Source organism: Neofelis nebulosa, chromosome 3 (genome assembly GCF_028018385.1).
Source record: "Neofelis nebulosa isolate mNeoNeb1 chromosome 3, mNeoNeb1.pri, whole genome shotgun sequence".
Taxonomy (NCBI): domain Eukaryota; kingdom Metazoa; phylum Chordata; class Mammalia; order Carnivora; family Felidae; genus Neofelis; species Neofelis nebulosa.
The window spans coordinates 52,890,229-52,903,796 of NC_080784.1; the positions used below are offsets into that span (position 1 = coordinate 52,890,229).

General features: G+C 48.2%; 1 protein-coding gene across 1 annotated transcript in view; it reads left to right on the forward strand.

Annotated features, from left to right (window-relative positions):
* The window catches only part of LOC131507970 (uncharacterized), a 40,711-nt gene extending 39,809 nt beyond the window's left edge, over positions 1 to 902 (forward strand). Inside the window, exon 4 of the mRNA XM_058723303.1 lies at positions 580 to 902. Within this exon, the coding sequence (XP_058579286.1) occupies positions 580 to 902 (323 nt within the window). The remainder of the gene's footprint in view (positions 1 to 579) is intronic.
* Positions 903 to 13,568: the final 12,666 nt, after the last annotated feature.

Sequence of the window (13,568 nt, forward strand, 5' to 3'; positions counted from 1 at the left end):
GAATTGTGTTACTGGCCTGTTGAGTACAGCATAGGAAATTTTGTCCTGAGATTTCTGGTCTCTCGGAAGTATCTTGAACTAAGACAGAAGAAGTATCACAGGAAGCATCTAATTATCCATGTAAATAGAAGGGAACAGAAAATTGTGAACTCCACAAGCCAGTGACTTTAGAACTGAGTTCGTGGTACAGTGAATGTGATAATGGCATCCTGCCCTGGTGAGCTAGGTCAAGAGGAGATACAAGCCCCTTCAGTGTGGTCATCCCATACTCCTGTTCTCACCGCTGTTAATGACACTGAGAGACATTACTTCACAGAATGTGGCATACTTTTTTGTTTCTAGAATTTTCCAAGTTCACTCCTTATGGGAGACAAAATTAGTGAAACTTTAGTTTGTTTTCTCCAAGTTCCTTCTTGGCTAGAGTGGGAAAAATTTTCTTCAACAATCGAGATTTTTTCAACAATCAAGATCCACAAGGGTGAATTTTTCTTCACAGGAAAGCCACAATTCAGATTCTCCCAGAGCAGATAAAGAACTGAAGATAAGCTGTAAATTTGGCTTACCTGGTAATTCTCCCAGAGACCAACTCTGAAGGAAAAATCCTGTCATATCTGCATGTGCCAGCAGAGGGCGGGACATCCCTGCAGGTGGGAACAAAGTTGGCTCACCAGCTAGGGGTCTTCCCTTGGTCCATCTCCATTACTGGGCCAGTTCTGCAGACTTCCCCTTATGCACCCACACCCCCTGATGAGGTGCCCCCACCTGAGGAGGTTGCACAGAGTCCTGGGCCTGAACATCTGGCCGGGGCTGTTCTAGGGGCCATAGACTTGGAAGATCTGTCCTGGAGATCCACCTGCAGGCTACAGGTCACCTCTGGAAAAGGTGCTCCAGAGAAAATTTAGGGAATGAGACAGATATGGGAAAACCCTCCCCCATCTTCCCAATCCTGTCTAAACTTTCCAAAGAATGCCCTACAGCATTCTAGACCCCACACTAGGGGTCTTAAGTAGCATCGCTAGATAAAATACAGGACATCCAATTCAATTTGAATTTCAAATTTGAAAAAAGAATAGTTTGGGGCACCTGGGTGGCTCAGTCAGTTAAGTGTCCGACTTCAGCTCAGGTCATGATCTCACAGTTCGTGGGTTCAAGCCGAGCATCAGGCTCTGTGCTGACAGCTCAGAGCCTGGAGCCTGCTTCAGATTCTGTATCTCCCTCTCTCTCTGCCCCTCCCCCACTCTGTCTCTCTCTTTCAAAAAAATGAATAAACGTTAAAAAAAATTTTTTTAAATAATTTGTTTAGTATAGTTATGTCCCAAATATTGCATGGGACATACTTATATTTTACAAATCATTTTTTTATCTGAAATTCAAATTGAATTGGGTGTCCTATGTTTTTACTTGCTAAATTTGTACCACCCAGCTCTCCTGAGATTCCTAGAATATTCTACACTGGTGCAGACCAAAAGTAGGAGTTTTTTCTCCTTTCCCCCAGCCCCATCTCCCCCAAAACTCTAGATAGGAGCTGCTTTATTGGTCCTGCTCTAATCTAAACCCCTCACTTCAGAAAGGGCCCAGGTACTGTGGGCAAGGTGTGCCCTTCACACTTCCATTTCCTGGGCCTCATTTGATCCTGTTAATAGAACAGGCAGGCCTGTGCTTAACAGAGTAGGAAACAGAGACACAAGGAGAGAACAAACAGGTTCTGACAGATGCAGGACATTGATACTGATGGAAAGAGGTAGAGAGACTGCATGAACCTCCTGACATCACAGCTGGGCCCAGGGTCTCCTGCCCCCTACCTCAAGCACAGAGAACCAAGATACCCATAGAGAGCACAGCACGTGCCATGTTCTCCAGCCGGCCAGGACTCTGGCAGCCCCCGCCAACAGGACACCTGGGCCCTGTCAGCCGGCCTCAGCAGCGGCCTCAGCGGCAGCCACGCTTTCCTGTGCAGCCGCTGCAGCATGTAGGATGCTGATAACGGGAACAATGCGGCAGAGGAAAAGTGGCAGGAGTGGGACAATGAGCCGGCCATGGGGACTCTCCCAGGCCAGGCGGGATCAAGGAAGGATCTGCAGGTCCCAGGGGCCCAGCTGGAGACTGCTGTGTGGTGGGGTGGTTAGGGGGGTGCCCAGTGCCCTAGGAAGGAAGACTGGGGGCAGCTGTCCCTCCTTGGGGCAGCCCTGGCATTGCTCCAACCCCCAGGAGACCCCTCTCTCTTTGTGGGTGGGCCAGGTGCAGATAAGGAATTATTAACTTCCAGACTACCCCAGGGAGAAGGGCAAGCATCATCCAGCTGGAACAAGGAGAAAGAGGCTCCCAGGATGACCACAGCTCTGATGACTAACTTACTCTCCGGCTCTCCTGCCTGTTTTATGCCCAGCAGCAGGGGCTCTTCAATACCCCCTAGCCCATGCAGAGAGGCTGGGTACACACACAGGACACCCAGGCAGACCTGCCAATAGCTCAGGAAGACCAGCCACCAGGGACAGCAGACATTTGCTGCGGGGCTGGCTGAACAAAGCAAGTTGTCTTGGTGGCTGAGTGCCTAAAGGTGCTGGCAAAGTCATCCTAAGAGTTGTTGCTGAGATGTCTCAAGTGCCACCATCACTTTGTCTATGGATCATGGCATATGTGGTAGGTATGGAGCTAATATGTATAGAATATATACTCGGATGCCCCCAGGCCAGAATTGTAGACCACAGGAGTCAGGCCCAGGAGATCAATAATGAGCTTTGAGAAATATTTGCCTCTTTCCTATACATAATCTAGACCACAGGTACTGAGGCTGTGTCATTGCTTAGTCCACCTTATACGGAAAAGGACTTATGGCAATCTGTTGGATGCAACAATATAACAGGATACAAAGAAAACAAAGGAAGGGAGGTAAAATGGAGCCAGGACTGGGGCTAAGCCCCAATGGTGCTTGTGGCCAAAGGGAGCCCTGAATGCAGCAGTCCCCATGACCTGTCACAAGTTACCTTTTGAGAGGAGCAAAAATAAAACAAAATACCAGAATACTATTTCTGATACTAAAACCAAAGACCAATTCTTGCCCAAAGTCCTCATGGAGAGAGCTCAGAGCAAAGCAATGGACACCTTCCCCTGCATGGGGAGCTTGCTTCTCAAAGCTTCTCTTGGTGTTGGGCAGGGATCAGTCAAGAAAGGCCCCACCTAAGCGGTTCAGTCAGTTGAATGTCCCACTCTTGGTTTCCACTCAGCTCATGATCTCACCCTTTGTGAGATCAAGCCCCATGATGGGCTCTGCACTGACAGTAAGGACCCTGCTGGAAATTCTCTCTCTCCCTCTCTCTCTGACCCTCCCCCACTCTTGCTCTGTCTCTCTCAAAATAAAGGAACTTAAATAAGGAAGGAAGGAAGGAAGGAAGGAAGGAAGGAAGGAAGGAAAGAAAGAAAGAAAGAAAGAAAAGAAAAGAAAAGAAAAGAAAAGAAAAGAAAAGAAAAGAAAAGAAAAGAAAAGAAAAGAAAAGAAAAGAAAAGAAAAGAAAAAAAAGAGGAAAGAAAGGCCCCAGAAAGGAGACCACTGTGGTATGGCCCGTATATCCAGCTATCTGCTGTTTCTGTTTAATTTTAAGGCAAGGGTTCAGGGGCAAATTATAGTGTATCGAGAGAAGTGGATGGGTGTTTCTCCAGTCCCCAGCCAATCCTCAACTTACCCTGTTTGTCTCGGTGGAACTCTGGTTAGGGATTGGATCACATGGAGGAGGAGGTATTCTTCTCTGGCAACACACGGGAGGGCCCTTGTATGTGTTCCTGGTTCTGTGCAGCCCTCTCTGCTAGCTGTGTGCCATGGGTGGGGCTGTCACCCTCTTGTGAAAGAGGAGATGTTTGAGAGGCCACTCTGCCCTCTCCACCCTGGAGGTCAGAAAGGCCAGCATGGCCAGATTGGGCCTGATCTAATGCAAGTTCTCCCTGGTCATGAGCAGGTGACCTGGCTTTTTCCCACCTAAGCTCAGCCCTCTCCCAGACCCTGTTCTGGCCACCACTTCAATCTGTATTTATTTATTTATTTTTTTTTTTAAATTTTTTTTTTCAACGTTTTTTATTTATTTTTGGGACAGAGAGAGACAGAGCATGAACGGGGGAGGGGCAGAGAGAGAGGGAGACACAGAACCGGAAGCAGGCTCCAGGCTCCGAGCCATCAGCCCAGAGCCTGACGCGGGGCTCGAACTCACGGATCATGAGATCGTGACCTGGCTGAAGTCGGACGCTTAACCGACTGCGCCACCCAGGCGCCCCTTCAATCTGTATTTATAGATGAAACTCATTTAACCTTAGGTGTGTCATCTGTACAGGTAAAGGATAGCAGCTTTGCTGGCAGGAGCCGGTGGACCTCTCGAGGGTCTTCACCTCTACATCACCAGGATGCTGAGAAGCCATGGACTGCACTGAGCAGAGACATGTGTATCAGGCCCCAGGTATAGACTTGGAGGTGAGTCATGGATCCCAAACACCAAGCTGCATCAGTTTAGAAAGTTTCTAGCACATTCTCCAGGTTGGAGCCAGGATACTTTTGCACATGCTCCCATCTAGTCCAGCTGGGCCAGCTGCCTGTCTCTGGTTACCTCCAGAGAGTTTGGGGGGCACACAGGGTCAGCTCCCGGCAATTCCCCCACCCACACAATCAAGGGCAGCCACTGGAGCTCCCTATTATGGACTGTTTTGTCAGCACTTGGCATGCAATCAACAGAGGTGACACCAATTACTTGTGTCACAGCTTCTGGGGAAGACGGAGATGTATGAAATCCAGCACAGGAGCCATCCATCAAGGCCTGAGAGGGGGCCGAGGGTCTGTCACCATGACAGGAAGTTGAGGGAAGCCAGAGTCTCTCAGGACAGCTGGTTGGCAAAGTGCATTCTATCATCAGAATTGACACCCCAGCAGTGGAGTGGAGCCCAGTGTGAGGCACTGGGCCTTTCAGAGCCAGGCATCTGGGCCAGAGTGCCCACCCCTCCCCCACCCGCCTGTGTTTGGTCAAGCTGGGCCCTCCCTGCCTGCTAAACCTCTGAACTTTTGACTATTTGTCCCCTGCCCTGGAATCTCCCCTACCCCAGCTCCCAAATCCTCAAGTTAAAACCCTGCTCTTTCTTCAAAGCATTGATCAAACGCAAAATCTCTTGTGAAACCTTCCCAAATTTATGCTCCTCCAGTTTGAATGTGCTTTCTCTCCCTGGGCTGATCTGCGGTAGCTTTCAAGTCTTCTCAAGACAATTTCCCACCCACCAGGGTAGTAAGTAATCTATGAAATATTTACTATGGCATGTCCACATTTATTACACCACTTCATTCTCTCAAACACTTAGTCAGCTAGGTATTGGGCCTATTTTGATACAATGGTAAACTGAGGCTCAAAGACATTGGTAACTTGCCCCAAATCACTCTGTTGGTAAGCAGAGTGTGGCAGCTGAACAATCTGTAGGTACAAAGGAAGGTACGACAGTGGGGGTCTGTGAGCAGAGGCTTCAAGGGCTACTGATGTGCCATTGGAGACCCTGAACCAGAGGGAGGCTGAGAAGGGGAAGCCAGCCTCAGGAGGGCACTGGGCTTTAAGGAATGCCTGCCAGCGGAGAGAGAAGCCAGACCATGTTTGTTGATTGTGGGGCCCAGGCTCCTTTCTGGCTGCTGGGCCCCTGCTGCACGTCACCCCTGCAGAGTCAACCTAGGATGGTACTCATAGGCTTAGGGAATGTGAGTCTGTCTTGCAAAGCATGCTGTCTTCAGGCTCTCTGAAACCCCCCACTGGCTATCACAACCCGAGGCTCTCCCCACGTGAGATCTTTTACCAGAGGATTTCTCCAGTCCTCCTGTTCATTCTTCCATATCAGTTTCCCCCACCATCAAACAGGTAAAGCAGACTTTGCCTTTCTTCTTCACTGGGTTGTTCTGAGGGTCAAAGGAAACCAGGATGTGCTTTGTAAAATGCACAGTGCCACTCACATGTGAGGTGCGGGCTGGGGGATTCCTACTATCTGCTTTGTGCAATTGCTGGGGACAGGAACAGAACTCTGAGCTATGGAGAACTTTATTGTCCTAGCCAAGGTTGGAAACATTTGAGGCTGGTGGATCCCAGGACCTAACCCAGGACTACCCAAGAGATTTTGCAGAACCACCAGCATGTGGCTCTGGGTCTGGATGGGAAATTCAGGGAGGTGACTCAGCCCCATAGTTCAGAGCTGGAAGGGACTCTAGGAATGTCGTAGATGAGGAAACAGGCCCAGAAGAGTGAAAGGGCTGACCTGAGGTCACCCAGCTCAAGAAAGGAGAGGTGAGGCTCAGACTCCTTCCCCCTTCCCCACACTGCCAGGACAGTCCCCCTTCTTCCTAGGAGGCAACAGTTAGCTAGCCCAGACTTCAGTGTAGATCTTGCATCCAAAAAACCACTTAATTGTGGCAGATTTAGGAGCTGCTCAATCCACGTGGCCTTCAAAGAATTCATGGAGAGTGGCATGTGACTATTCCCCAGTCTGTCTTTTCTAACTTCTGCTTCCCAGCTGAGGAAGCTGAGGTCAAATATAGGTGACTGGGCCAATGTCTGGCACTCAGGCCTGGGAGGAGACTCCCCTGGCTCTCTGCCTCATTGTCACCATATCCCTGTGCTGTCCCATGTCACAGGCCACTAGTCAGCTGGCCTACCTTCTTGCTTACTAATTTTCCTTCGATCCTCATTCTTGATTGGCTTGATACCATAGGTTACCCTCAAATTATAAAACACGTGTAATGCACCCAAATCTTAGAGCCCGGCCAGCTAGACTGGGAGCTCCCAGCTGTCTCCTGCAGAGCACAGGCACACCAGGGACTAGAAAGTGCAGCCATCAGCATTTTTCTTATTTAAAGTGACACTGTTGCATTAATTAATTAAACCTCCTTAGCCTCTGAGAGAGAGAGAGAGAGAGAGAGAGAGAGACCACAGTTATTCCTACTTAAAATTGTGGGTGAGGGGCAGGTAGGCAAGGTCCATCCTATCCATTAAAAGGGGAAGTGGAAGCAGAAATGTAGGGTCCCAAGAAAGGGACCTGAAAGCCTCCCCTTTGGTCATCCCTCCACAGGCCTGAATAGAACCACAATGGCTAATGGTAAATCTGCAAAGGTTTCAAGCTCCCATCCTTCCAGGCTCAGTGGGCTGTGGGGGAGGGGCTTCAGAGCTGCAGCAGAATGTACTGGAAAGGGAGGGGAAAAAAAAACAGCCTAGAAAATGCGAATCGGCTCAGGGAGCGGCATAATGGGAAGATTTCAGCGTGATGTATGGTGCTGGGGATGTTATTAATGGTTTGCTGATTTTTACCTTTAAAACCTTTGGGCAGATTATTTATTATGTCTTTGGCGTGCCTATGATCTATGGAGGGGGCACTAATCTGCGAGCACGGCCCCCCATGTCCCTGCTCCTCTACAGCTTCTAATTAGGCTGGGATGCTGCCCTCCCTGCCCGCCACCCTCTCCGCCCACATGAGCAGAGGAGGCAGCCCTGACTCTGAGGCTCAGGTTCAGGCTGTGGAGCAAACTCAGGCCTGCAAATCAGGGAACCCCGTTTCTTGGCCTGATTCTGCTTTGACTTGCTGTGTGACCTAGGGCCAAGCCAATACCTCTCTGGACTTCTGTGCTCTTATCTTTCAAACCAGGCCACTGGGCTACATGAGCTCCAGTGACACACGGGTATAGAATGCAGAGCGAAGAGGTGGTAGGTGCATGGTTCTCCTGGTCTGAAAGACTCATGCTTCTGTGACACAGAGAATAGGGAACCAGCAGTGCTTTCCAAAAGTTCACTGTTAACTGCCCCTAGAAGCCAAGTGTCTCTGGGTAAAACTGGCAGTCATCCTTTCTTGTTCTGGCTTCCCTGTTGTGGCAGGTAACCACAAGGAGGTCTTGACAAGTCCTGGCTCCCATAGCTAGGAAAGATGGCTGGGCCCTCCAAGCACATGGGTGCCCCGAGTCATTCTTCTGGTTAGGTATGGAGCCAGGACTAGAAGTTAGGTGCAGCAGGAAGGCCATCTTTATGGTCAGAGTACATGGCCTCAGGCAGAAACACCTGGAATAGAGAAGACCACAGTCCCCATGGTGGCCTGGCCCCCATGCCCCAGGAACCCAGGGGTCCTGCTCATCCTGGCTTCTCTCTGTCGTGTCACCATCTACTCCCCAGCACAACATTATCCCTCACCTCTCTTATATTCCCAGTCACTCCTTCCTGGATCTGTGGTGTGGGGCCCTGGTGGCTGGGTGGTCTTTGAGCCAGGGCCAGCCTTAAGCTGCCAGCTGGGCGGGCTCAAGCCTGGTCCTCCTTGAAGCATGAGGAGAGACTGCTTCCCATTGGCCAAAGCTCCATCCTATTTCTTTGAAAGTGCCTGAGGAGGTTCAAAATCTCCACGCCCATCCTCCTCCATTGTAATGAGTCTCTTTTGTCTTCCAGAAAAGCAGTCTCTCAGGTCATACTGGCCTGGGAGTCATCAGAGCCCCCTCCTCTCTCAGCTCCTTCTCTGCCCTATACCCACTACCCACAGAGCACCCCACACACATACCACATGACTCCCTATGGTTCTTCCTAATTGCTGTCACCCCCATCCTCCAGTCCCCTGATCCCCAGTCTCAGCTCATGGCACACTTACCCCATCCTGGCTCCAGTCCTTTCGGCCTAGAAGTACCTATCCCACCACTGCCATGAGTCAAACTAACACATGAACCTGGCCTTTTTGGTGCCATAGTTGCTCTTGAGGCCATTCCTGTTGTACCTCCCAGTTTTCTCAATTACCATCTGGGTTTTCTGCTGTTGCTGCCCCAGTGGCCACACAGAGTAGAAACATTGCTCTGTTATTCCACACTTAGATGTTAAGAGGGCAGCACTGCTAATCGATAAACCCCAGGGAGGGGCCACACAGTCAGGTGCAGGGAGGGGGCACATCAGGCGCACCAGTTTCATCTCTGCATCCTCAGCAGCTGGCACATGGCCTGGCATGAATCAGCTGCTCAACACATGTTGGGTGAAAGAACTAACAAATGTCAATCATCCTGGTGTGTAGTGTGCTCTAAAATGCTGGTGTAAGTAATGCAGGAAAATTCCATCATAATGAGTCTTTGCGATGCTGTTGTGACATCCGGTTGCAATGAACCCATTGGCAGAAAATCATAACCTCCATCTGCAAGACCAGGATGAACAAAACACCATCTACTTTCATAGTAGGGGCAAAGAAAGGAGCCCTAAGCCCAGGAGGGAATAAAGTTATTTTATCCTGTAGATGTTTTAGCTCCTTACCCCTATCCTTTAAACTCAGAACTTTTTACGGGTTTATTCAGGTATGCATTTGGGAAGTTCAGGTGTTCTTGGAAGGCTGAGGTCAAAGAGGGGAAAAAGGATAATTGCTCCTTGATCACAAAACAAAGGAGCTATAAAGCATTTTCTTTACCCCTGGGTCCCCAACATTTTCTGGAGCTGCCTGTCTTGTCAGAACCTGTCTCCCATAGGGCAAGAAAAAGTTCACCATGCTGGGGCAGAACAAAAGAGGATGTGGGGCTTAGCCTTTTCCAAGAAAATGAATCACTTTTCAAGCCTTACCTTTCCCATCATTCCATCCATTGAACCCAATGGATGAGTATCTGTCCCTGGGTTTGTCCTTTCCCGGAACGACTATGATTGATGGAGCATTGAAAGGTCACCCAGTTCATCCCTTTGCCTTGAGGCAGGGTGCTCCCAAGCCAGTCTGGAATGTTAGCAGTGATCTCATTCTTTATGGGACAGAGTGGGAAGAGTCAGAAGTCAAGAGAGGGATGTTCATCCACTCTTAGCGCCTCCCCCCCCCGCCCATGCTTCTGATGAAGCCACTGTGCTCGTGGACTTCAGTCTCCACAACTGTAAAATGCAGCAATAATAATACCTGTGGCAGTCAATGTGAGTCTACCCATCTTTGTGAGGGACTGGTCCACATGTTGCAAGACGTTCAGCATCCTAGCCCTGCACCCCAAACTTCACTAGCGCCCCCAGTCATTGTCACTAACAAAAGCATTCAGTGCTTTTCCAAGGCTGTCCACCTTTGGAAAACCATAGGTTCCTTGTTCCTTATCAGGGACAGGCCTGATGAATGGGGGTGTCAGGGAGGCTATGAGGAGGGTGAACCCTAGGGTTGGGAAACATCAGCTGGGACAAGATGAGACAACCTGGAAGGTTCAGCCCAGCAGACCAAGGCAGGACTACAACAAGGCCAGAGGTGCAGCTCAGCAGAGTGTGGCCATGCTGGCCTGCCTCCATACTGAGGTTGCAAGGAAAGATGGTGGAGCTTGAAGCCCAGCCTAGGGAATGTGAGGTAAGAGGATGCTCAGAGCATGGAGTTCAGAGCTGGACTGTGTGGAAGAGGGAGCCCATGCTTGAGAGATTCAGATTCGAGTTCAAATCACAACTCCCACATCTACCAGCCATATGTCCTTGGCAGCTCACCTCTGAACGCATTTCTTCATCCACAAAGTGGCAATACAACAGCCTTGTAGGGTCGTGGCAAGGATTAAAGGTGAGAATGTACATAAAAACCTTTTCCTTATACACATTAGGAGTGCACTAAGAGATCCCAGATTATTTGAGGAGAGGGGGAAGTTGTACCTCCAGAAGCAACGTAGACCCTCCATCAAAAGGTGCCCCAGACAGAGCTGAATTCCCAAGGCAAGGACTCAAGCCTAGCTGAAAGACAGCAGTCCAGTTACCAGAATGCAGACCTAGAGCAGACCCAATTAATCCAAGGGCTGCTTCAGTGCCTCTTCGAAAATGTCAGGGCTGTCCAGCAGCTGAGGGATTCAAGTCGCCTCCACTATGAGGCTGTATACATGACCATACTCTCTCTGTTCACTCATGCTTGACTCCAGAGACCCTGACTATTCACCATTCACCATTCACTATTCACCATTCAAACCCATATCTGACTTCTCTGTTCCTTTTCTCCTGTCATCACCTCCACCTGGAATGCCCTTCTCTTCACCTCTCTACACTACAGCTCATCCCTCAAGATCCAGAACAAGTGTCAGTGTCCTCCTGGTGCTTTTCTGGACAGCCCAGCTGGAAGGGACGCTTACTCATGTCAAGTGTCCATAATATTTTACCCACATGGGGCTCTCCTCCAACTGCACTGTGACAGCCTCTATTTTAGGGGAAGCTCCCTCACCCTTCAAATAAAAACGTTTTAGGTTGTTTTTCTTTGACCAAATAGATGACTCTGCTGAATAAAAATAACAAAATGGTGGTGAAACAACTGAAGGTTTTTATTGACAACTTTTGGTTGAGTTGGCACCACCATGCTAATTGCTTTGTTTGTTCTCTCTGAACCATCTCAACAACTCCAGGAAGGGAGTACTATTATTTCCTCAATTTTCACATGAAGGAGGTTAAGTAAATGGTGACTGATGGTGGAGGTGATATGAGAGCCCCTCAGTCCACCACTAGAGCCTATACCACTAACCACTGTGCTCTGCCATTTCTCTGGTGCTGCTCTCCTTGCAAGGAGAGTCCAGACTAGGATGTGCTGTGGTCACAATCCTGGGAAAAGCAAATAAGAAGAAAATGGCCTTCTCCCAAAGCTTTAGCAAACTATTTTAGTAAAAACGTAAGATTTTTCCAAGTTGTTGACCAAAAGGCCTTTGATCTGTGATCTGTGGCATAATTTGTGAGCAGTCAGGAACATCATTCTGGGTGATGAGAGACTCTTGCCTAGTTATAACTGGAAGCAACATGGTGCCCTGTTAGATAGGGGATGGTGGCCATGGTGAGGATAAACTTGAGTGGAGCAAGGTGAGAAATGGGGACACCCTCTTTGGAGGCAAATGGTAGTAATGGTGAGGACTGAATAACCAGGCCTGGGGAGTTTTGATAGAATAAAGAGAGAGAACTTGATAGGATTAATAGAAGAAGAGATAAATCTAGTATGGATAATGGTTGTGCCATGGGCATGGTGGGGGAGAGATAGTCTAAGATGGATGGTAGTGGTACCATGGGCACAGTGGGGGAGATGTGTGTCTAGGATGGGTGGTGATAGTACCATGAGGGTTGTAGGGGAGATGTGAGTCTAGGATGGATCGTACAGGTGTCATGGTGTGGCTGGGGAGAGAATTGTCTAGGATAGATGGATATGGTGCCAGGTCTGAGCATGTGGTGAAAGGAAAAAGCTGAGAAAGAGAGATGAGTTCTGCTCTGAATGTGTTGCTCCTGAGGAAGTTTTAAGTCTTCTCTGTGCTGGTTACCTCATTTGTGAAAAGGGGATGACAGTGTGGTCTTGCCTACTTCACAGACATGTTGGAAAGAATATACGGGGTCACATATGTCTAATATGGTAACCGACACATAATAGGCACTGAAAATGTAGCAATGCTAATGAAAATATTGATATTTTCCCAACATGAGAGTGTAACAAAGTTTCATATGCTATCTCATTTACTTCTTAACAATGCAGTGAGGAAAACATTACTTTCACAGATGTTGAAACTGAGGTGCCATCCCTGGGACTAGAGCCTATATAGGTCATAGAACTCCAAGTCCTGTGCTCCTTCCATTGTATTCTCATGATTAGAGACAGACAATGACACTTCAATGAAGTTCCAGGTCAGTGAATGCCAGGATGGCTGTCTCTCATTTGGGGAGGTCAGATTAGGAATCAGAAAGGTTGGAACATCTCTTAGGGGATGACTGGGGACCTCAAGTCACAGAAAGAGATGCATGATGTATGCGTCATGTCAACTAATAGCAACAAGTTCCAGACAACCTTGCATATCACCGTATTTAAACTAAGCTCACAATACAATCTGTTCCACTGAGGGCTCCTGGCTAGGACACCAGTGCATGTAGGTGTGTGTGTATGTATATATATTTCTAATGTAAAAACTTCAAAGAATCATCTTCACAGAAAATTTTACAACACATCAAATTTTATTAAGAATATCTCCAGCACTCAGAAGCAGAATAGATGACTACAGGTGTGAGGACACAGCCCATACCCAACATTCACTTATTTTTTATTTTTTTACTTATTTTTAAAAATTTTTTACTTTAGAGAGAGAAAGTGAGTGGGGAAGGGGCTGAGAGAGAGGGAGAGAGAATCGTAAGCAGACTCCATGCTGCCAGCACAGAGCCTGATGCAGAGCTTGATCCCATGAACCATGAGATCATGACCTGAGCCAAAATCAAGAGTTGGATGCTCAACCTACTGAGCCACCCAGGCACCCCTTTTACTTATTTTTATTTTTTATTATTTTTGTTATTAATATTTACATTTAAACAACCAGGAGGAAGTTCCATTTTAGTAATTCTGAATACACAAAATTGTCCTGTATGAGTGGAACACTAATGAAAACCAGTCAAAGAAATTCTGCCTCATCAGGCAGCTCCCCACTCAGACAGGGCCCCATCCTAGGCTTGCTGTGGAAGGATACAAAGAAAGGGCATTTTTTAAATCTCAAAAATGATGAGTAGAATGTTAAAAAAAATTGTAAAGGGCACAAGTAAATCAATTTCTCAAAAAAAAAAAAAAAAAGCTAGGATCCCAGTTGAAAACGGGTAAAAGGCATACACATAAAATTTATATGC